A 25,682-nucleotide genomic window follows, 5' to 3' on the forward strand; every position below is an offset into this window, starting at 1 on the left:
AATATGGTTTATTTCAAACAGGGGAAAAAGATGTTTTTAGGTTTTGACAAAATAATACAAATAATGTGTATAGTCGGTACCAATCTTTAATATGAACCATATTAATAGTTGATACGTATCCATACGATTAAGTTAACATAAAAAGATCATTTTCCCCTGATGGAAATAATCATATTAAACTTTGAAACACAAAGTCTTTCAGTGTACGGACTTTACGGACCTTTTTTTAAAAAAAACTTACTTTTACGGAATTTACGGGACCTAGTTCGAGCCCTATATGTAGAAAATAAAAAACCATTTGAAAATATTTATATTTCTCCATAGTACCAGGGAATTTGCTATTTTCTATTGGTCGAAAAAAAGTTGTATTGCCACCGTCATCTAACACAGACGGACATTGGCATATTATAATAATGGGGGATCTATAAAGAATTTAAAGTCGTAGAAGATATGTATCACGTTTAGAAGAAGCACGACTTTCAACGACCTAATCCACGCCCATTGTGTATTCGACAAGGGACGTCTACGTGGGTTGTACCAAGCGTCGATTGGCCCCTGAAACTCGCTCTCAACCAATCACAATTCCCTCTCAAGTGTACAACCAATCAGAGCGCGCTTCATTTTCTATATATACACACGACCAACTTCTCGGTATGGATGGGGTTCATGGGTACCTACACCAGACCAGGCGATGTCCTCTTGCCTAACAACGGATGACACTGTAGTAGTTCGGGTGATGTGTCCCGAGCACACAGAGTACATTCTCTTGTGCTTGCATTCTTTTTTTTCCCTAAAAAAAACCGCGAAAAACGTCTCTTTTTTCGTCTATATATCGATCCTTTGTTCTTTCGCCGTAAACGGGAACAGTGATTCGTGATTGTTCAAGTTTTCAATTCGCAACATAACGTTCAAGGAAAGTCGTGCCCGTGCGGTATTGCCAGATTTACCAGTTAACGGAAATAAGACAACTGGAAATTGGTGAAAAATGTGAAATAATTGTAAGAGACAATTGTGAAATGGTGAACAAAAAGGGAAATTGATTTTAAAACAAGTGAATTGGATTAGTATTGGGAAAAATTGACTTGCATCGGTTGTTGAGTGTAGTGGAGGTTTGGCAACGTCGCAATCCGACTGGCTCGCTCGCACACGAAGCATACACAGGGGGGGCTTGTGGGGTGGCAAGCCAGCAAACAGACCGGCAGACAGGCAGGCAGCTTTCTTGTTCCAAGTGCTGCCTACAGCTCCTGTGACCATGCTCCCCCTCCACTATTCTTTAATCCTCTTTCCCTGACTGCGCCTCTCACTGCAATTTCAGTTCCCGACTCTTTTGTCTTTCTTTCACTTTTCTCTCTCTCTCTCTTTCTCTTTCTCTCTGGAAGATATCTCTCCCTTCCTTCGACCCCGTCGCGCGCTAGTTCCCTCTTCTCCCATTCTCCCCCTCCCCCCACCGTTCACGTACAAACTGTGGACGAGTCCAACGGCATAACGAGCGAGGGGAGTTCGGAGGTTCTCGGCTCTAGTCGGTTTCGAACCGGAGAATGTACTAGACGCCAGTTTGTCGATAACGCGTCTCACGGATATTTTGCCAATTAACTTTATTATTGTGAAACCGTTTAATGAACACTTGATGGATTACGACGAGTGATTTTTGTGATTATCGCTCTTATATTTGTGGGTGAGGAGTGATTATTTTTTTCGAACCGCGAATGAAAAAAAGCCTTTGAAACCTTGATTCGGCGCCTATCTGTGCGACCGCCATGTTTGGTGTTTACGAGGCGAGGGAGAATCGTTGACGTCATTGGCCGATCTCGCCCGAAGGAAACTACAGTAGCACAAGTTGACAAAAAAAAAAAACGTGTTGTATATTTCAATATTGATTTTTCAATTTAAAATCGAATTTACTACACTCGACAGAAGTCAAGTTTGAGACATTGGTTTTTTTTGTTTGTTAAAATAGTGCGGGAATCTCGTGGCGAACAAAGTAAAAATTCACCACAGATGGAACGTATAATCGGCCATCACTCGTGGCTTGCCGGTTGCACTACTACTACTACTTTCGACAATAACATCGGGCCTGAAAATAGCCTCGTTTTCGCATAACCAGGAGAATCCGAAATGAAAACATTGATCATGTCGACGAACTGTCGTCTTTACATCGAAATTGTGGCACGTGTTTCGACAAATTGATTTCGAAGTGGGGAAAAAATAGTGTTTTTTCGTGTTTAGGGGGGAAAACAACACACGTGGTCAAGTCAATTTTTTTGACAAGGAAAAAAAATTGAATTCGATTTTTTAAAATCGATTCTACAAGAGGGACACATTCCAGAGAGAAAAGTGTGTTTGTGCAAAATCAAAAGTCATGGATCTCGGTGACAGGGTTTATGCCGCAGAACGGATCACGAAGAAGAGAGAAAAACGGGTATGTTTTGAAATGTCGCCACCAGACGGCGCCACATGATGGAACAATATTTCTTATACATTGAAAGAGAGAGAGAGAGAGAAAGAGAGACAGCTTTACTTCGTCTTTACTCCCAATTGTAATAAATTCGCCATACAATTTTCATAAATTGCATCTGATTTTGATAATGGATTCTTTTATGAAACCTTGCATTGAATAGACTTTTTTTTGTAAATTATTTCATTCGCTTGGAAAAAAAGGTTAATCATGCATTGCATACAAATTTTGTCCATAAAGAAACTCTCTTGTTTCAGGGAAATAGAAAATGGTTGATAGCCTTTAGTGCGAATTACGCATTGAAAATGAGTAGATGATTTTAAATGAATGATGTTATATTTCAATATTACTGGATGAGAAAATATTTTTAAAGTCTCGTGCAGAAAATCATTGAATGTGACTTTAAAGTATGAGATTCTTTTTGAGATTTCTCATGTTATTCAACATACGGACGATCTAGTTTGCCACTTGCATCAGTAAGAAGTCGTATAGAAAAAGAAGAAGATGGATGATCTAGTTGCAAACTACAAGAATTATAAAGAAAAATCACCTAATCTTCACATTCAAGTCTTAATATTGAGATTGAAAGTAATAGAACTACATTCGCAGGAAGTGAAACTTGACATTTCTAAAGAAAAATACTTTCTTTATTATTACTTTTACTACTACTATTTATGATTATGGTGATAATGATGGTGATGATGATAATGATAATAATGATAATACTGAAACTGTTTCTAATACTGCTGATACAATTAACAATTACTACTGATATTATATTTTAGAAATGATCATTTTTTAAAAATTAAGTTTTATTTGTCGATTAGGTATCGATTGCACAGCAAAATTACAAATATTACAAATTTTGTCTCAATTTTGTATTTAGATAAATTTTTTACAATATTTGTAATTTTTCCGTGAAATTGAGTTTTATGGGGTTAGCAAAAAATTCATTTCAACTTTACTTAAATTATTTTAACTTAATTCATCTCCAATTTTTATAGGCACAAATTTTTAAAGAAATTAACTTACTCCTTAATTACCTACATAAATAATTAAAATATAAATCCAAATAATAATATTCTATTATTTTTTTTATTTCTAAAAACATTGCGGCCTTCAGCCTCATAATATTTGTTTAATAGTAGCAAAATTTTCCAAATCTATTTATATCAAATATATTAAATATTTATGTTCCGAAAGTTCTGATTGTTCAAATGAATGAAATTTATATATATTTATTCTTCGAATCAATTTTATTATTATTTTCATGGTCCTAAAGTTTTGAACGTTTAAATGAAAAACAATGTTTTTTTACTTTTAATTTGTATTGTGCGACACTGAGAGAAAATAAATATTAAATTTTGTAAAAGTATTTTACAATTTGGGGAAAAAGTGCAACAAACAGAAATTTTGACACAGAAAATACTAAACAGAGAAAGAAATAATATGAAATTTAGTAGTTACATTAAAATGTAACTAAAATTTTTATATTTAATATAATTATACTAAACTTCACATAAGTTTTTTTCATATCAAAATTTCGCTTCGTCGCATTTTTTCCCTAAATTGTGAAATACTTTTACAAAATTTAATATAATTTTCTCTCCGTGTAGAGAAAAATTATTAAAAACTTAATTCTAAACTAAGAAAATGTTAAATTTTGATCGTTTTTTCTTTTTGGATATAGTAATTTTGAAAAATATACAAGAAAAGTTTCTAAATATTAAATTTAAGTTATTAATTTTTGTTGCAGTCAGCAATTTTTGAAAATATTTTTAATAAAACATTTTGTTCATTTGGAACCAAGTTGAAGTCCACAACGTTGATCAACGAAAAAAAATTTTTCACTTTGTAAATTAATTAAAAATGACGCAGCAATATTGACACAAAAATATTTAGAAAAAAAGATTAATGTTCATATTTTGCTAATAATTATTTTACAATTAAATATTAAATTAAAAATAATACTTGAATGCATTAAATAAATTTTTTTCGTTGATAAACGTTGTGGACTTCAACTTCGTCATTTGGACATTAAAAACTTGTGGTACATAAACCTCCACATAACAAAAGCTTAAAATATTTTTATAAATTCTTCGAATTGCAACAAAGTAAATAATCTTTATAATCTTAAACATTTTGCTTTCAAATCTGTTTAAACATTCTGATTTATCAATAGAAATTTTTTTGTTTTTTTATCACTGATTCGAATATTTCTAAATCTGAATCATTACAAATTACTGGAATATCGTTTGAAAATAACTAGTTTTGTTTTTTTAGTAAATAAATTAGTTTTTTCGATTTTTGGAAGACGTATAAAAGGTAAAAGAAAAACACTCTTACTATATTTTATAAAAAAGTAAAAGAGTGTTTTTTTTTACCTTTTATACGTCTTCCAAAAATCGAAAAAATTAATTTATTAAATAATTGTGGAAGAATTTATTAAATATATTGAATTTATTTTTGTAGGTTATATTCAAAATAATTGAAACTTTTTTAGTTTATTAATTTTGTTCAATAACGTTTTATATTCTGTTTCTGAAATTATAAATATTCAAACGCATTTTTTGTTTTCATGATTAAATTTTGCAACTAAAGAAAATAACGAATTCAATTTTCTAATTATTTCCCTTTGTTGAAAAAACTTATAGAATATAAAGATAGTTTAGGATTTCAGCATTCTGTTTAAAAAAAGATAGTAGACATTTGTTTTTGATAACAAAATTTATGAAATTTCTTCAAGTTTATTTTTACTCAAATTTTTAAAAGAATTTCCTTATAAATCATTTTCTATTTCATCTGAAATGTAATTTCACACTCCAATTGGTATTACATTCTTTAAGCTTAAATTAGTTATGAAATTAAATAATTCTCTTTAGAGTGTATTACAATAAATTAGTTAATAAAATTTCAAACATGAAACGTAAAATATTAGTAAAATTTACGTATAAAAAACGTAGTGACTTAACTAACGAGATAAAAATAAGTCCAATTTTGAATACATACAAAGAAATTGATTTTTTATGCGAAATATATTTATAATTGTTTATAAATAATTGACTTGTCAAGAAACTATAACCTTACACCTCTAGTAAATAAAGAAATATATATTTATATATTAAACTTTTAGACAAATTTTTAGCATAGGTTTCTTTTGGTTAAGAATTTAGTAAATTGTTACTAGAACGTTCATGCTTTTTCATTTCGATATTTTTCTCAATCCGTTTATATTTATAATAGCGAATTTTATCTCTTAAACCTTGAACGTGACTTTATGTTAAGAATTCAAAGTACGTGAGAAAAATGATTTATGGAAGTTGAAGAAATTGTACTTAAAGAAGTGATTCATTAAGTTTCAAATTCATATTTGCAATGCATAGACTAAATCTCTCTCTCTTTCTTTGTGCTTTTTTAGTTTAAAAAACATTTTTTAAAATGTAGTTTTAATTTTTTTATGTTAAGAAAATAATATGATAAAATTATTAAAAAGAAATTGACAATTTACTGATCGGAATTTTTTGTCATACGCAGGGGAAAGTCGAGTACTTCGTCAAGTGGAAAGGATGGAGTAAGAAGTAAGTTAAATTTTAATATTTAATGTTTAAAAAATTGTATTTCAGAAATAATGACAAATTTTCTTTTTTTAGATACAATACATGGGAGCCAGAAGAGAATATTTTAGATGTCCGACTTATTGAACTCTATGAGGAGAGTCAAAAAGGAACCGACATCGTCACAAGACGACCCAGGAGGAGGGATACGCGTTATAATGTAAAATTTATTTCTTCTGAAAAAATTCATTGATTTGTTAAGATCTTTATTTTTTTATTTCAGGGTTGCCACAGGTCAGGGAAATCAGGGAATTTAGAGAAAAGTTAGGGAAAGTAGAATTGGTCAGGAAAATCAGGGAAAAGTTAGAGATTTTTATTAAAAGTACTGGAAAAAATTACCACGAATTCTAAAAAAACCTTCTATTTATTCTATTTTTGACAATAATTTATTTTAAATAACTTAATTCTATTGAAGAACTGTCATAAAGTTATTTATTACTTATAATTCATTTGATAAAGTATTTTTTTGAAAATTTTAATATCAATTTTGTTAAAATTAATTTCAATTTTTTAAATTTTAACGCAATTCTTTAAAAGAATTTAACTATTTTAACAAATTTCAAAATTCTTTCCAGAAATTAAATTATTTTCAAAAATTAAAAACAAAATTTTTCGACAATTCCTATAAAATTCATTGGAAAATTCGATTATTTTCATAAATAACAAGATCACAAGAATTCAATTATTTTCAAAATTAATAAAATTCTTTGAAATTCAATTATTTTCAAAAAAATCTATAAAAAATTGCCAACATTTCAATTATGTTTATTAAATGAATATCAAAATTCTTCGAGAAAATTCAATTATTTCCAGGAAGTTTAATAAAATTCATTGTAAAATTTAATTATTTTCATAAATAATAGTATTCATTAAAAGAATTCAATTATTTTCAAAAGTAGAAGATTCAATTATTATCAAAAATTTGTCTTAATTCAATGATTTTCAATATTCTATTATTTAAAAATTCTATGGAATTAATTTTTTTGAAAAAGTTTAACTGAACTTTTTAAAAATATTATTTCAAATTTTTATTTTCTAATGTATATTTAATTGAATAATTTCGGAATAATCGAAATTTCACGTAAAATTGAATTGTAAACAAATGGATTAGAAAATTTTTAAAAGGAACTTTTTCAAAAATTATTAAAAATAATAATTGATTTAAAGAAGAATTTAAAAAAAATTTGTGATAAAATTCTAAGCAAGAATTCAATTATTTTCGTAATTATTAAAACTCAATGAAGAATTTCAATTACTTTTAATACTATTTTAAATTAATCGAAAAATTCAATTATTTTCAGAAATAAAATTTTCCATAAGAATTCAATTATTTAAAATAAAATTTTCATAATATTTATTACATTTCGAAAACATTGATTATTTAAGACAATGTTTCTAAAATTCTTATGAAGAATTCCGTTATTTATATTTATCGTAATAATTCAATTATTTCCATAAATAATAAAATTCTTCTCAGGAATTTCAATTATTTTTGAAAATTTTAACAAAATTCTTTGCAACTATTCAATTCTTTTCATTAAAATAATAAAATTCATCGCCGATTTTCAATAATTTTTAATTCAATTTTACAGGAATTGCTCAAAAAAATGAAAATTATTCTTAAAAATTTAATTTCATTCCTCGAAAAAATCAATTATTTAAAAAAATGTTTTTTTTAAATTCTTTGGAAGAATTCAGTTATTTACAAAAATATTAGAATATTTCACAGGAATTTAATTGTTTTCAAACATTTTAATATAATTGTTCGAAAGAAATTAATTATTTTAAATACAATTTTAATTAAATTTTTTTGAAATAATTTAATTATTCTTTTATAAATTTAATAAAATTCTTCCCAAAAATTCAATTATTTACATAAATAATTCTTCAAAAGAATTCAATTATGTCGATAAATAACAAAATTATTTACGAAAATTCAATTATTTTGAGGCATTTTAATAAAATTCTTTGTAAAATTCAATTATTTTCATAAATAAAAATTATTCATCACAAGAATTCAATTATTTTTGAAAGTAAATAAATTTCTTTTTGGAAATTCAATTATTTTTTAAAAAAATTCAATAAAATACTACACAGACATTCAATTATTGTCAAAAATTTTAATAGAATTCTTTGTAAAATTTAATTATATTTAAAAAACTTTTCGCAATATTCAATGATTTTTAATATCTACTATTTTCATAAAATTTGCAAACAGAATTCAATTATTTAAACAATTTTTTATAAAAATCTTCTTAAGAATTTCATTCTTTTCATGAATAATAAAAATTTCTCAGGAATTCAATTATTTAAATTAGAATTTGCATAAAATTAGTCGAAATAAATCAACAATTTACAAATTTTTATAAAATTCTTCGCAAGATTTACTTTATTTTTATAAATATTAAAAAAATTTCGTGAATAACGGGATAAGAAAGAAGTAAATATTTTTGATGAAAATTGGAAAAAGGTCAGGAAAATAATATAAAATATAGAATGGAATTTTTGTCAGTTTTGTGAAGTGAAGTGTCTGAAACGAGTTTTTTTGATCTTCAAGTTTAATTTTTCGATAGCTACTTTTTTATTTTAAAAGCTACTTTTTGCTACTTTTTTAAATTTAATTATCGAGTGCAAAGTCTGTGAATTTCAAAAATTTGGAATTTTAAATTTTTGAAAATCATAATTCCTATAGAAAAATAATGATTAAATATTTATTTAAAAATGAAGTTATTGATGTTTTTGAATAATTTTACAATTAATCCAATCACTTTTAGAGTGATTCAGAATATTCGTTAGGGTCAGAGAAAAAGTTAAAATTTTGTTTGGAAATCAGGGAAAAACAAAATTAAATTTTTGTGGCAACCCTGTATTTGTTAAGATTAAAAGATTTGTTAAGAAATATAATTCACGAAATAGTAGAAGATTTTGCATTTATTGAGTGACTTTTTACAGGAACAAGTATTAGCGAATCTTGTGGTGGAAGAGGAGCCGGGTGGAGATGAGCGAGTTGGAGAAGACAGTCAGGATGAGTCGACCGGAAGTACCTCGGCGATTCCGCGTTTAAATCCTGTGGCTCCCGACGAGGACACGCTTCACAGTTCACTAGATGAGAACGAGTCGTCAATACCACCTGAACTCTCGGCATCCGCCTTCAGCGTTGACTCGGAGAGTTCAAATAGCAGCGCTGACATTCCTCTCCTACCGAGGAAGGAACCCGCTGGTACGAAGCGGAAGGCCGAGGTTCTAAGCAAAGAATCCGGCAAAATTGGCGTCACCATCACCACGAGCAGTCCCAGTAGCGGAAGTACCAGTCCACCGCCTGGTAAACTTCCCAGACTACTGCCCATTAAAGGAAACGCCACCTCGCCAACTTACAATGTAAGTTTTGACATAAAAAAAAAGATTGTTCCATTTCGAACAGTTCGCGTGTAATTCGTGTAAAAATCTTCCTGGGAATCAGAGACGATAATTAAAATTATAAACGAATTAACGAATTATAAAATATTCAAGGAAGTAAATCTAAAGAAACAAAACAGGGTTGCTACAGGTCAGGGAAATTAGGCAATTCAGAGAAAGTAGAATTGGTCAGGGAAATCAGGGGAAAGTCAGGAATTTTTATTAAAAGTACTGGAAAAAATTAAATGTTTAGAATTTATAAGAAAATTCTGAATTTTTGTGTCTTTTTGTTTGCCTCAAACTATGAAATTACCACGAATTTAAAAAAAAGCCTTTCATTTTTTCTATTTTTGACAATAATTTATTTTAGTTAACTTAATTCTATTAAAGAACTGCCATATATAAAGTTATTGCTCATAAATCATTCAATGAAGAATTTTTTTTAAAATTTTAATCTCAATTCTGTTGAAATTAATTTCAATTTTTTAAATTTTAACGCAATTCTTTAAAAGAATTTAACTATTTTAACAAATTTCAAAATTCTTTCCAGAAATTAAATTATTTTCAAAAATTAAAAACAAAATTTTTCGACAATTCCTATAAAATTCATTGGAAAATTCGATTATTTTCATAAATAACAAGATCACAAGAATTCAATTATTTTCAAAATTAATAAAATTCTTTGAAATTCAATTATTTTCAAAAAAATCTATAAAAAATTGCCAACATTTCAATTATGTTTTTTAAATGAATATCAAAATTCTTCGAGAAAATTCAATTATTTCCAGGAAGTTTAATAAAATTCATTGTAAAATTTAATTATTTTCATAAATAATAGTATTCATTAAAAGAATTCAATTATTTTCAAAAGTAGAAAATTCAATTATTATCAAAAATTTGTCTTAATTCAATGATTTTCAATATTCTACTATTTTATTAAAATTTCACAAAACAATTCAATTATTAATTGAAATATTCAAAATTAATAAAATTCTTCGCAAAAATTCAATTATTTTCAGGAATTTTAATAAATTTCATTGCAAAATTCAGTTATTTTCATAAATAATAGTATTCACCACAAGAATTCAATTATTTTCAAAAAATTTAATAAAAGTTGTGGAAAAATTTCAATTATTTTCAAAAATTTTCTTCATTCAATGATTTTCAATATTCTACTATTTTAATAAAATTTCCCAAAAAAATTCAATTATTAAACAAACATTTTGATAATATTCTACACAAACATTCAATTATTTTCCAAAAAAATAAATTTTTTTACAGAAATTCCATTATTTAAAATAGAATTTGCATACATTTTTTCGTTAAAATCAAATGTTTTTAAATTTGGCATTAAATTCTTCACAAGTAATTCAACTTTTTTTTTTATAAACTTTAAAATTCTTTTCAAGAATTTAATTATTTTCATAAATAATAAAATCATTTGGAGGAAGTCAATTATTTTCATAAATAACTATATTCATCACAAGAAGTCAATCATTTTCAAAATTAATAAAATTCTTTAAAATTCAATTATTTTCAAAAAAATCTAAAAAAACTTGTCCACATTTCAATTATCTTTATAAATGAATAGCTAAATTCTTTGACAAAATTAAATTCTTTTCAGTACTTTTAATAACATTCATTGCAAAATTCAATTATTTTCATAAATAATAGTATTTATCACATAAGAATTCAATTATTTTCAAAAATTTTATTAAAATTCATTGCAAAACTTCAATTATTTTCAAAAAATTTTCTTAATTCAATGATTTTCAATATTCTAATATTTTAATAGAATTTCCCAAAAGAATTCGATTATTTAAAAACAATTTTGACAAAGTTCTACACAAATATTCAATTATATTTTTTAAAATAATGAAAGTTTCACAGAAATCCAATTATTAAAAATAGAATTTGCATAAATTTCTTCGAAAAAAATCAATTTTTTGAAACTTCTTTATAAAGTTCTTCGCCATAATTCGATTATTTTCATAAATAATAAAACTCATTGCAGAATTTTAATTATTTTTAATACAATTTTAATCGAATTCCTCAAAAAATGTAATTATTCTTAAAAATGTTATTAAAATTTGTTGAAAGAATTCAGTTATTTAAAAATGTGTTTATAAAATTATGTATAATAATTTGAATTTAAGAAACATTCAATTATTCAAACAATACAATATCATCTATGTTTGTATTTGAATAATTGAATTCTTGTAGGACTTTCTAATAAAAATTGATTTAAAATTTAATTTCATTTAAAGTTTTAGATAATTGAATTTTGCAGAAGTTACTAATAATTGAATTTTGTAAAAATTTCAAATTAAAATCTTTAAAAATCTGAATTTTTCATACTCTTAATTAAAAATTCTATGGAACTAATTTTTTTCAAAAGCATAATCCAAAAATTATTAAAAATAATTGATTTAAAGAAGAATTATTATAAATCGTGAAGAAAGTGATATCTTCCGATATTTTTAGATATCTTCTGATATCATTTCAAAATGTTTGAATTAGAAATGTTGAAAATGTTAGTTTCCATGGAAAAATAATAGTGATTAAATATTTATTTGAAAATGAAGATATTGATGTTTTTAAATAATTTTACAATAAAGGAAATTCGTAAATAAATGCGATAGAAAATTTTTTTTTGCGTATCTAATCATTTTTAGAATGAATCAGAATATTCTTTAGGGTCAGTAAAAAAGTCACAATTTTGTATGGAAATCAGGAAAAAACAAAATTAAATCTTTGTGGCAACCTTGAATTCATTCAGAGTATTCATTTTAAATAAATATTTTATAAACTACCTTAGTAACCTCTAAATTTAAATTAGTAAAATTGTTTATTAAGGAAGAATCTGACGGACAATCGAAACAAAAGTTAAACCTTTGTCATAATTTCGTATTTTAACAGAAAAAGATAAATTTTATTTGTTAACTAAAAGTCATGGTACCTAAATCGTTTCTTATTGACAGAAAATTGTATTTTTTATTCTAATGCAAGACTCAATCAATAATTCAAATTAAGGAAGAATCACACAAATAATTGGAACAAAGTAAATCCGATGTCATAATTTAGTATTTTAATAGAAAAAGACACTTTAATTTTTAAATTGTTTTGGTGGAAGCGTAAAGAATTTAATTTTCAAATCCGAGCAGAGTTAGTCTCCCATTTTTTTATAGTTTTAAAATTTAAACATTTAAATTTAAATCCAATTAATTTTTAATATTTTGAACAATTTGAAGTTGCAATTGAATAAAAATTACAATTTTCTGTCAATTAGAAACGATTTAGGTACTAGCATTACCTAAAAGTTAACAAATATTTCTTATTGACAAAGAATTGTAATTTTTATTCAAATGCAACTTTTAATTGTTGAAAATGTTGGTAATAGAAATATTTCCCTTCCAGCAAATCAAATTTTATAATTCAATTTATATCTTTCTTTTAAAATATGAAGTTATGACATTGGATTAACTTTTGTTCCGATTATTTAAAAAATCATTAATTTATAATTTATAATTATTTTTCGAGAACAAACAACTTTTCTAAAACACCCTTTTCATAATTAATTCAATAGTATAACCCTTAAGAAATTTGCTATAAATCATCTTGAACCCTGAAAAGTATCTGAAAACTTACTAATGATAAATTTTTAAGTTAAATTCCCCTAAAATGATTATTTATAATTTGTACTGATTTAGATTCAGAATGTTGAGAAATCTCTTTGATCCAACACTAAATTTTCATTATTTGTTGTATATTTTATAACTTTAGAAATATTGTGCTAGAAAATATAAAATATCCGTAATTTCTTGGTAGTGACTCTCCATAATTCCCCTGGGCTGATTGTTAAGAATATTTTCACGTGGGGAATTATCATTCAAAAAAATAATTTTCGAATTTATTATGCAAAATAACTAAATGTGGACGTCCGCATGAAAAGGGACCACTTTGTCGGTTCTAGATTCCGAGATATTCGCAATTTACTAATTTTGAAGAAAAATATCGAAATTTTTTTTATCTTTTTTTCTTAATCTACAGGGTCTACCACGTCGATTCATGCAGTTTTTATTAATTTATTGACACTCTAAGTATTTTATTTCGTTGTTAGAAAAAAAAAATGAAAAGGGACCACTTTGTCGGAAATCTGTTATTTTTTCATTGTTTCAAAACGAAGGGAGGGAAAAATTCGAAACCTATTGATTTTCAATCTTAAGGGTGTACTAGACTTAAAACAACTCTTATCTGAATAACTTCCCAGAAGAGCCGGAGAAATTCGCATTACAATTTTTAATTTCGTGTTTTTAGAAATGAAATTTTTAATTTTTTCTAAGATTTTTTATAATAAAGTCGCTTAAAAAATTTTTTTTAGGTTACTTTTCTTTTCTTTGCTTGAAATAACTCTAAAAAATAACACCGAACCTTTAAATTCGTTAAATATTCCACTTTATTAATTAATAACCGTATTTTTAGAAAAGGGACCACTTTGTCGGAAATCTGTTATTTTTTCATTGTTTCAAAACGAAGGGAGGGAAAAATTCGAAACCTATTGATTTTCAATCTTAAGGGTGTACTAGACTTAAAACAACTCTTATCTGAATAACTTCCCAGAAGAACCACAGATATTCATATTACAATCTTTGATTTCGTTTTTCTCGAAATGACGTATTTGATACTCCAAACTTTAAAATTCTGTAACTCATCGAATTTTTCACCAAAAAGGTTGTAAGACCACTCAAAATTTTCCAAATTTTGTCAGGAATTCGCCCATATAGATAAGTCCAATAGTGCCAAAGTGGTCCCTTTTCATGCGGACGTCCACAAATAAGGAAAAAAGTATTTTTTTATTTTATTTGATAAAAATTACGATTCTTTTTTTTAAATTGAATGTCTTCAGAAAAAGGATAAATGAATCAGAAGAATATATCTCAGTATCTCAAAATTTCTTTTGATTTTCATTTTAAGATGAATAAGAAATATTCTTCTTATAGGAATCAAAATAATTTTACGTAGTCTATTTAAAAAGAAAATTAAATTTGAATTTAAAAATAAGATTTTATCAGTACATATACACGTAATCTATAAATATATAATAAATGAGAAAATAATTACTTGTATTTTAATTTCACTTAGTTATGTACAAACTTACAGCACACAGTTAAATTTATTTTGTAGTCAGTGCTTATTATATACAGTTTTAAATCTTGATTAGTCTTTTTTTTTGTAAAACAAACAATTAGTTTATATCACAAAAAAAAATTTATGCTGGCATAATATTGTAATTAATATTCTATATTGTTACAAGTTTAGTTGATACGATAGAAGAAAGTATATAATAATTTCATTTATAGTAGTTAGTTTTAAATAATAATCATTAGATTGGCATTCAAAACAGAAATAAATATTAAAAAGAGCCAACAAAGATTATAATTTGCAAAAAGAAAGAAAATTACTCTACCCGACAAAAATGAATTTTATTTCCACCCCTTGAATAAAATTCTGGTCATTTTCGATAGATTTTGTTTCGCTGATTATGAATTTGCAAATAAAAATATCCTATCTCGTCAAGTTTTTGAGAAAATTAATGTTAAAAGAATGAAAAAAGCATGTTTTTGACGATCTCTGATTTTGAATAAATAACAAATAAGAGGAACTAGAATCCTTATTGGAATATTAAATTTTTCCTAACTTGTTTTCAAATGCTGATGTCATACAGAGTGTTAGAAACATTTGAAAAATGTCAAAATTGAATGCAAAAGAAAAAATGATTTCTAATTCTCTTATCGGCAATGATTTCGAATTCTTCCTTAAGGAAATTGTTGTCCATGATTCAAGCTTTCATTTGAACCCACGAACAAGATTCTAGTACATTTTGTTTTTTATTTATTCAAAATCAAAGATGGTCAAAACAAGCTTTTTTCATTTTTAACACTAATTTTCTCAAAAACTTGACGTGATAGAGCATTTTTCTTTGCAGATTCGTAATCAGCAAAACAAAATTTATCGAAAATGACCAGAATTACTAAGGGGAAAAATCGTGTCGTACAATTTTATTTTTAGAAATTGAAAAAAAAATTAAACAATGTAAGATTCGTAAAAAGCAAAAATTGATTCATCCATTATTTTGTGTTAAATAGTAGCCTGTTCAATCAAAGAAAGAAAATTAGAATATTCAGAATAAAAATTAAAAAATAGAAATGTGCTGCCGTAGGTACACAAAAAACTACAATTAAAAATGTTTGTGGTCAAAACTAAAAGCAAAAGAACGTTTTATATATTATCGTGGAACAAGCATGACGGTCTTAAAAATTGCCATTATTAAAAACTGAAAATTAATTAAAGTTATTCTTCTGTCCTCGTATAAAATTTTGTATTATATCAAGTTAGTGTGGTACTTGAAGTACAACAACAAGCTGACTTTTTAATTAAAATATAGCATCAAACACCAATTTTTACTCGAAAATTGTATAAAATGTAAAGTTTACATTATTCTGATACATAGCACCAAAAGATACATTACCTACTTTCCTATTTAGTAAGTCTACAATATTATTACTATAAAAAAGTACCGTAATTTTTTTTATTTCGTGGATTTTAATGGAAATACCAGCATTTTAAAAAATAAGTATTTTTCATTAGAAATTTCAGGTTATCCATTTCGCGTAGAATACCCCTAATAACAAAAGTCAACATGAAATTTGCGCCTGACATTTAAGATATTTTTATGATAGATTTATCGATAGATATGAGGAAAAAAATTATATTTTATCAAAAAGTTTGCTTTTGTATATAGGAGAACGTTTTTACCATATTTTTGAAAATTTATGATTGACCATTTCATGAGTATTGCATGAGTATGGATGTGCAAAATAAATATATTTTTTAAATTTTATTAAAAAATGGTGGCTGTGCAGCATTTCATTAGAAAGCGTCTCGTTTCAGGCTTCCATGTCCAGACAACTAACGTCCTTAATTTTTGATCTGGAAAAAAACGAAAATGTTGTCTTTTTCTATACATCAACAGCTATCGACACACGAAGGTTTTTTTATATTACTTACTTTTATTTTTATCAACAATTTTTAGAATTTTTTTTTTGAAAATTGTCATTTTTTTGTTCAATCACGCACCATTTTGCAATAAATCAAAATATCGAAAAAATCCTACGTGTATCGATAGCTGTTGATGTATAGAAAATGACAACATTTTGGTTTTTTAAAATTAAAAAGTGAGGACGTTAGTAAGTTGTTCGGCCATGGAACCCTAAAAAAACAGACGTCTTCCAATAAAATGCTGCAACGCAGCCATTTTGTAATGAAATTTTTTTGAAAAAATATAGTTTGCATTTCAATACTCATGGAATAAAACGTACTTTACAGATTTTTAATTGGCCATTTCATTGAGCCAAAAAAAATTCCTAAAATATGCCTAATTTTCGTGATTTTTCCCCTTAACATGTTTGCAACTACTACAAAAGCAAACTTTAAAAAGAATGTGTATATTTTTTCTTTATTTTAGTGAATAATAAATAGAAAAATCATTATATAAACCCAGGCGCAAAAATTTTTCGTTTTTTTGTTAAGCTGTGTAATACAACAGGTCAGGGAAAAGGAAGGGATTTTTATTAAAAGTACTAAAAATATTAAATTTTTAAAGTTCATAAGAAAATTCTGAATTTTGGTGTCTTTTTTGTTTGCCTTATAAACTATGAAATTACCACGAATTCTAATAAAGAAAACTGGAAGGTTTTTTATTACAATTCGATTTTTATTAGAAAACATTGAAACTTTTTCTATTTCTGACAATAATTTCTTTTTAAATAACTTCATTCTTGAAGAACTATCATAAAATTATTACTTAGAAATTATTTAACCCTCTGCCTACGCTGACTTATCCCCACTCTAGCGCTTTTGAATGTAATTCCCATAGTCCCCACCAGGCGTCCAAATAGACGATTTTAGACGATAACGGTCACATGAGTAGGCAGCGGGTTAATGAATAATTTTACTTAGAAATATTTAAAAATTAATTCAATTTTAAAAGAGTTCCGTTTACAATTTTCATAAATAGATGAACTTCAAAAGGTTTCAATTTGAAATTTTAAAACATTTTAATCTTAAAAAATTTAATTAGAAATATTAAAGAACTTAGATTTTTGAAAAATTTTAATAATTGGAATTTTTTATAAATTAGTTAAATTTGTAAGACATATTTAATTAATTATTTGAAATAATAGATTTACAGAAGAATTTTAGTTTAAAATACTAAAAAAAACATTGAATTTTGAAGAAATTACAAATGATTACAGAAATTCAATTATTTTCAAAAGTAATAAAATTCTTCGCAGAAATTCAATTATGTTTAAAAAATTTTTTTAAATTCTTGTCAAAATGTAAAATGTCTTTATGAATAATAAAATTCTTCTTCCAAATTCAATTATTTTCAAAAATCTTGGAAAAATTTCAATTATTTTTAAAAATTTTATAAATTTCTTCCCAATAATTCCATTATTTTCATAAAACAAAATTTTTTAAAGATGAGATTGAATTATTTTCATTAATAATAACATTATTTTTAGGAATTCAATTATTTTTATAAATAATTGTTATTAAAATTCTATTGTTTAAAAATTTGTTGATAAAATTGTTTACGAGAATTAAATTATTTTCAATATTTAATTTGAATGAATTCCTCGAAAGAAGTTAATTATTTTCATACATTACAAAATTCTTTGCAGGAATTTAATTATTTTCGCAAACATTAATAAAATTCCTTGAAAGAATTCAATTATTTTTGTAAATAATAAATTTCTTCGCATAAATTTTATTATTTTTTCAAATGCAATTTTAATATATTTTCTTGGAAGAATTGAATTATTTCTAGAACTTTTAATAAAATTCTTCAAAAGTATTTAATTATTTTTAAAAATTTTAATAATATTTTTATAATAATTCAATTCCTTTTAATATATATGGGCAATTTCACGTGAGATTTTAGTCGACTTCTTAAAATTCACCAAAAATATTTTTTTTCTATTCTGTATCGAAAATAAAACAGATACGTATTTTTTTATTTTTGTTTAATTGTCCAAATTTTCGAGTTATGAATTTTCGAAATTTTGGACTTTTAATTGTAGACCTATATTCAGTAGCTTATAAGTCCAAAAATATTGAGTTTAGGAAAAAGTTGTCAAAGAATGAAAGTTTTAGTTTTCTTTCAACTTTTAAGAAATGTAAACAAAAAAATTTTTTTTAAATTTTTTATTAAAAAAAATTTTTTTTTTTGTAAACAAATTAATTTTTTTTAACTTTGGGCCGGATTTATTTTTATTTTTTTTTTAAATTTATTTATACCTTATAATATAGAGAAGATTTTCCAAAAAGTCCCGAAATGGGCCTGATGTGTTAAATGAGTTCTAAAACATTTTCAAAAATCACTTGCAAGCATCACAGTGGGATTTTTTTTACAATTAACTTTTTAAAACTGTCTACAGCTTAGACCCTTTAATTTAAAACAAAGAACACTCAAATAGATTAAAAATTATACGCTGTAGACAGTTTTAAAAAGTTAATTGTAAAAAAATCCCACTGTGAAGCTTGCAAGTGATTTTTGAAAATGTTTTAAAACTCATTTAACACATCAGGCCCATTTCGGGACTTTTTGGAAAATCTTCTCTATATTATAAGGTATAAATAAATTTAAAAAAAATAAAAAAAAATCCAACCCAAAGTTAAAAAAAATTAATTTGTTTATAAAAAAAATTTTTTTCTAATATAAAATTTAAAAAAAAAATTTTTGTTTACATTTCTTAAAATTTGAAAGAAAACTACAACTTTCATTCTTTTACAACTTTTTCCTAAACTCAATATTTTCGGACTTATAAGCTACTGAATATAGGTCTGCAATTAAAAGTCCAAAATTTCGAAAATTCATAACTCGGAAATTTGGACAATAATTAAACAAAAATAAAAAAATACGTATCTGTTTTTTTTCGATACAGAATAGAAAAAAAATATTTTTGGCGAATTTTAAGAGGTCGACTAAAATGTAAAATCTCACGTGGAATTGCCCATATGTAGTTTTAATTTGTGAATTAAATTACATACATTACTTCAAAAATGTTATAAAAAAGGGTTTCTTGCTTTTGAATTAGAAAATTTTACTAATAAATAGTAATTTTTACTAATTTATTAGTAAAAATGATTATTTATTATTAAAATTTACAAATTCAAACGTAAAAAATTCCTCAAAAAATGTAGGGGAGGGTGGTCCCATACCGACCCCTCGTACCATACCGACCCCCTTATGTTTCTTGAAGATGGTACCACTAAAAAATTCGTCAGTACCATCAGTCGAACACTTTCACAACACCAACAACTGGGCCACAGGTTTTATCAATGCATTTGATTTCATTTTGAAGATTCAAGCAATATTAGATTTTAGCATTGTTTAAATTAATTTTTGACCTATACGGAATTCGAGCTAACAGTGTTTTTTTAATACAGGAAAATTTTTACGAAATTAATTTTGATTGTGTATGACCTTAACTTCAACGCACAACATTCAAATTAAATTGATTTCATTGATATAAGTGATTGGCAAAACATTTTGTGAAAATAGTGGGGGTGGTCCCAATCCGACCCCCATATTTTTACATTGTAATTGTTTATTCTCTTCTTCCTTATTGTTCACATGAAGTGAGGATAGGTTTTGCATATTTACTTTTATTTTTTAGGAATTTAGAAAATATTTTACTAACAATCACAGCATTTATTACTTAACTTTAACTCTTTTGGAAAAAGGTCCAAAAATGTATTTAAATGAAGTCAAAATAATTTAACAGTTCATTACAGACTGTTGAATTTTATTTTAATTACTATCAAAATTTTATATCTTGATTATTCTTGAGATTTTCCCCAAAAAAATGGGGGGACGGTTTCGGACCACCCATTTTGAAAAAGTTAAAAACGTAAATTTTCGCTTTTTCTTTAGATCTTTTATTAATGACAATCAGAAACCTCGGCAACCGTCAGAAAACATTAAAGAATAGTTCCTTTATTCAAAAAAATTTTGACGAAGACAAAGAAACACATTTTTGGCACATTTTTAGCCTTTGCACTTTAAGGGGTCGGTATGGGACCACCCTCCCCTAATTATTTTTAAAAATTTTGTTAAAATTCGTCAAAAGAATTAAATTATTTAAATTGATAATATTTAAATATTATTCTTATTTTTCTATTTAAATAATTGAATTCTCGTAGAATTTTCTAATAAAAATTGATTTAAAAATGAATTTCAGTTAAAATTTTAGATAATAATTGAATATTAAAAGCTTTATTAAAATCTTTGAAAATCTGAATGTTTCATACTTTCAACTAACAATTCTGTAGAATTAATTTTTTTGAAAAAGTTTAATTGAATTTCTATTTATATTATTTGAAGTTTTTATTTTCTAATGTATATTTAATTAAAGAATTTTCAAATAATTGAAATTTCTGTAAACTTAAATTGTAAACAAATGGTTTTATAAATTTTAGATAGAAATTCTAGAAAATATAGTAATACATTAAATTGAAATGATGAAAATAATTTTGAAGAAGTTACAGTAACAATATTTTTATAATTTAAAATAATGATTTTATCACTCGGTTATTTTTAATTATTATAAAACAAGAAGAAATTGATCTCTCGGAGTCTTCGACTCGAAGTGATCCATTTCTTCTTGTTTTATAATAATATTATTTCAAGTAATTGAATTTCAAATTTGAAATTTCTGAAAATCTTTTTTCCTATATAAAAAAAATATTACCTAATGATTAAAAAAGAAGTTATTCATGTTTTCGAATAATTTGACAATTAAAGAAATTTGTAAATAAATGCGATAGAATATTTTTTTGAGTATCTAATAATTTTTAGAGTAAATGAAAATATTTTTTAGGGTCATGGAAAAAGTCAAAATTTTGTCTTGAAATCAGGGAAAACAAAATTAAATTTTTTTGGCAACCCTAATTAAAATCGAATCATTTTAGAAAAATTCTATTTAGAAGCTATATGATAAAAAATTTGAATTATATATGCAAGTTTGTTGTATGAACAAATAAATTTTTGTAGGTTTTAATTATTTTTCCTTGAAAACTAATATTTGTTCTTCCAGAAAATTTTATTAATAATAAAGTACATTGTTAATGAATTTAAATAAATATATAAATAATTAATACATTGTTAATGTAACTTTAACATATTTTAATTTGTTGTTTATATTTTTGTATATTTTTTGTCCCCTTTTTGAGAAAAAAAATTCCTCTTTTCACCTTTTTTGAGGATAAAAGGTACTGTGATGCCTGAACTTCATATTTTTAACGAAGTTGAAGTCCACAACGTTTATCAACGAAAAAAATTTATTTAATGCATTCAAGTATTATTTTTAATTTAATATTTAATTGTAAAATAATTATTAGCAAAATATGAACATTAATCTTTTTTTCTAAATATTTTTGTGTCAATATTGCTGCGTCATTTTTAATTAATTTACAAAGTGAAAAATTTTTTTTCGTTGATCAACGTTGTGGACTTCAACTTGGTTATTTTTATTGGTAATGACAACCGAGTGATAAAATCTTCTTCTACTCAAATAATAAAATAATAATAATAAAATAAATAATTGTTAAATATTAGGCTCTAGATTAAAAGAAAATTAATTTTTAACTAAAATAAATAATTGTTAAAAATTGGCCTCTAGATTAAAAGAAAATTAATTTTTTTCCTTTCATTATAGAATCACAAGGTGAACGGAAGGCGGCCGTCGTCGTCGAGTGTGAAATCGACACCGGAGGAACCATTACCGGCAATGCCAACGACACCGGCACCAGCAGCCGAGGACAAGAAACGGCCCGAAGCTGATGTGCCTCATGGTCCTTCGCCATCGTTGCCGCGCACACCACAGACGCCATTGTCCACACAAATCGAAACCACCGTCGAAACAGCGCCATCGTCGTCATCGACAACAACAACAACGACGACAACGACAACGTCAAAAACACGTCACGATCATCGTTCACAGGAGAAATTAAACGGTCCACTAACGACTGATACAAACGGACATAAATCACCGAGTCCCACGGACTCGTACACCAACAACAACAGGTTACCCACAATGGTCAACGGTCATCACAACAACAACAATAACAATACAAATAACAACAATAACGCCAGTCAAAATCAAGTCAAAGCAAATGAATTCGTCACGTCTGATTTGTACATCCCGTTAACTAGTCCCGGCACCGATTATTGGCACTCGAGAAATCCTGTTGCCGATCAGGTTTTCATCACTGACGTTACTGTTAATCTAAAGACCGTTACCATTAGGGAGTGCAAGACTGAAAAGGGATTCTTCCGAGAAAGAGATCCTAAGAGCGACGTGTTTTAAAACAAAAATATCCGTTTTATCGAATTGTTTAGTTTGTGTCGTATTCTCTCTCTCTCTCTCTTTGTTTATTTTTTCCATTGTAAATACTATTTATTCCTTTTCGCACCGTTTTTAAGTCAAGTAATTCATTTATGATTGCACAAAGAATCACTTCTAATTTTAAACAGAATTCATTGAGATCATCGATGTCATTATTCCAAAATACTCGATCTAATTGTTTTTTTATCCCTTGAATTAAATTTTTAAATTTTGCATTCATAGTAAAATTATCCTCACTTCGAATATTCGTTTTATTAACTTTTCGAAATTCAATAACAGTGGAGAATTTTTCTTCAAAACTGATACAAATCTTACAAGAGAATAAATAATCGATTTAGATTATTTTGAATAAATAAAAAATTAAATACATTATTTTCAACGATTGTTAATAAAAAGAAACAAAATTGATCAACAAAATTAATATCCCAGTGAAAAGAATTGATTATTATTATTAATAAAAATTGATCATTTGGAAAATTTTTAGTAAATTAAAAATAATAGTAGAAATTGTAAATTAATCAAAAAAGGAAACCAGTAAGAAAATTGATAAACGTTAAAAATCGCAAAATTCAAATGTAGAAATAGAAGGAAAAAAATGTCAAAGGTTCTTGTTTTGAATTTCGAAAAGTGAAATAACTTTTTTTGTTCAAGGGATAAGAGAAGAGTTAATTTTCAATTTTCTTTTATCACCGAAATTAGAAGCATTTTCAAGATAAAGTTTCTTCCCTGACAACGTGAGATTAATCTTAACTTCCAAGTTTTGAAATTTAAAAAGCCTTCTCCGTCTTTTCTTTCGACAGCTTCCATTGGAATGCTTTTTGAGAGGCCCTCGCACTGTTGATTATATCTCAAAAGAATATTTTACTAATCTTTAAATAGTAAAATACAAAAAGTAGTTGTATTGATTTAAAGAGACAAAATTCTTTTTATCATGATACATTAAAGTTTATAAAAAAAATGACGCAAATTTTTAAAAAAAATATTAAAGATTAAATTTTGACAGTTCGTTTTTATTGTAAATAACGTTTCATTCTGAATTATACTTATTTATTGTTCGATTTTAAATTGTAGAGAAATATTTTTTAATTACTTATATAATAAATATATAAAATTTCAATTGAATTCCGTTTTAGGAAAATGAAAAAGAATTATTTTTTACAAAGTATACTTTAAATTTTAAAAGTAGAAAATTTTTAATCATTATGTTTTTCTGTAACAAAAAATTTCTTTTGTTGACCAAAAAAGTATCATTATTCCAAAATAGTGATAATATATCAAAATGTAATCTTCCACTTGGATATTTTTCGTTTCTTAAGAAACCTCGTGGTTCGATATCTTTTCTTTGTTTAAAAAAAAAAACTGGGAACACTTCTCAAGTTATCCCGTGTTTGTAAATAAGGAATTTGTTTTAAAATCTGACAAATTGCAAAATTTACATTTTGATTGTAAAAAAAAGCTGAGTCGAAATAATGTAAATTCGCAACTAGAATCTTGTAAAAAAATGAAGGATTGTAAATAGTCAAAAATGTAACAAAAAAAAATGGACGTAAAATTCAGTAAAAGTAAAAAAATAAGTAGAGCGCTGAGGCAACAACACTGTAAATAAATAGAATACAGTATATTTAGTCCGAAAAAGAAAAACAGAAATAAAGAAACGCGAAATACTGATAAAGAATGATAATTTGAAAAATTCTTTCTTAGGTCTTAGACTTACGAGATAGACTGTGCGTAAATTGGTCATTGTTTTTCTGTACTTACCGACAATTGATCCGTGTAAATGATAATTTCGCCATTTCGAAATGGAGAATTATAATTGCAATGACTACGCAGGCATATTATCCGATAACGTGAACCCCGGTAGTACCAAATCCAACAGTAATTTTAGTTCTGTCTGGTACAGATTCCTTATATTTCAATAAAATCTTAATTTTACATCTCGTCTATTTTTATTTACTTCCTAAATGTGGATATAAATATACACACGGTCCGTTGATTAAATTAATAAAATATTTAATTTTTTAATAGTTACATTAAAAAGCATTAATGATGGAATGTAAAAATTTTTAATTTAAATTTTTTTTCATAAAAATAAAATATGAAATGGAATATAGTTTTAATATTATTATAACTTTTAATTTAGTATTTATTAACTTTTAAATTTAATATTATTATAATAATTAGATATTCTGAGATAGGGAATTCAGAAAAAGTCTGGGATTTTTATCAAAAGTACTGGAAAAAATTAAATGTTTAGAATTTATAAGAAAATTCTAAATTTTTGTGTCTTTTTGTTTGCCTCATAAACTATGGAAATTATCACGAATTCTAAAAAAACCTTAAATTTTTTCTATTTCTGACAATAATTTATTTTAGTTAACTTAATTCTATTAAAGAACTGCCATATATAAAGTTATTGCTCATAAATCATTCAATGAAGAATTTTTTTGGAAAATTTCTATTTCAATTCTGTTGAAATTAGTTTGAATTTTAAAAATTCCAACGCAATTCTTTAAAAGAATTCCACTATCTTAATAAATATTAATATTCTTTCCAGAAATTCAATTATTTTTAAAAATTTTTAAAAAATTCTCGTCAACATTTCAATTATCTTTATAAATTGCAAACTTCTTCGCTCAAATTCAATTATATTCAGGAATAATTAAAGAGTATTTTTTTCTTCCATATATATTTATATCATTTGTTAATTATGTAGTCGATTTTTGGAAGACAGGTGAATAAAACACA

General features: G+C 25.5%; 1 protein-coding gene across 1 annotated transcript; it reads left to right on the forward strand.

Moving 5' to 3' along the window:
* The first annotated feature begins 688 nt into the window (after nucleotides 1-688).
* Nucleotides 689-24,869, forward strand: LOC122502300 (polycomb group protein Pc). Its single transcript, XM_043612279.1, has 5 exons — nucleotides 689-2,419; nucleotides 5,990-6,033; nucleotides 6,106-6,229; nucleotides 9,022-9,447; nucleotides 22,248-24,869. The coding sequence occupies exons 1-5, from the start codon at nucleotides 2,360-2,362 to the stop codon at nucleotides 22,896-22,898; spliced, it is 1,305 nt and encodes a 434-aa protein (XP_043468214.1). The 5' UTR covers nucleotides 689-2,359; the 3' UTR covers nucleotides 22,899-24,869.
* Nucleotides 24,870-25,682: the final 813 nt, after the last annotated feature.

The sequence above is a fragment of the Leptopilina heterotoma genome, unplaced genomic scaffold (assembly GCF_015476425.1).
Source record: "Leptopilina heterotoma isolate Lh14 unplaced genomic scaffold, ASM1547642v1 Lhet_227, whole genome shotgun sequence".
NCBI classification, from domain to species: domain Eukaryota; kingdom Metazoa; phylum Arthropoda; class Insecta; order Hymenoptera; family Figitidae; genus Leptopilina; species Leptopilina heterotoma.

What these genes read in the sequence shown, in the direction of transcription:
- LOC122502300 (XM_043612279.1), top strand. Translation starts at nt 2,360, where the DNA reads ATGGATCTCGGTGACAGGGTTTATGCCGCAGAACGGATCACGAAGAAG. An exon ending in CGAAGAAGAGAGAAAAACGG is followed by an intron (nt 2,420 to 5,989) that starts GTATGTTTTGAA and finishes TGTCATACGCAG; the next exon opens with GGGAAAGTCGAGTACTTCGT. An exon ending in GGAGGGATACGCGTTATAAT is followed by an intron (nt 6,230 to 9,021) that starts GTAAAATTTATT and finishes GACTTTTTACAG; the next exon opens with GAACAAGTATTAGCGAATCT.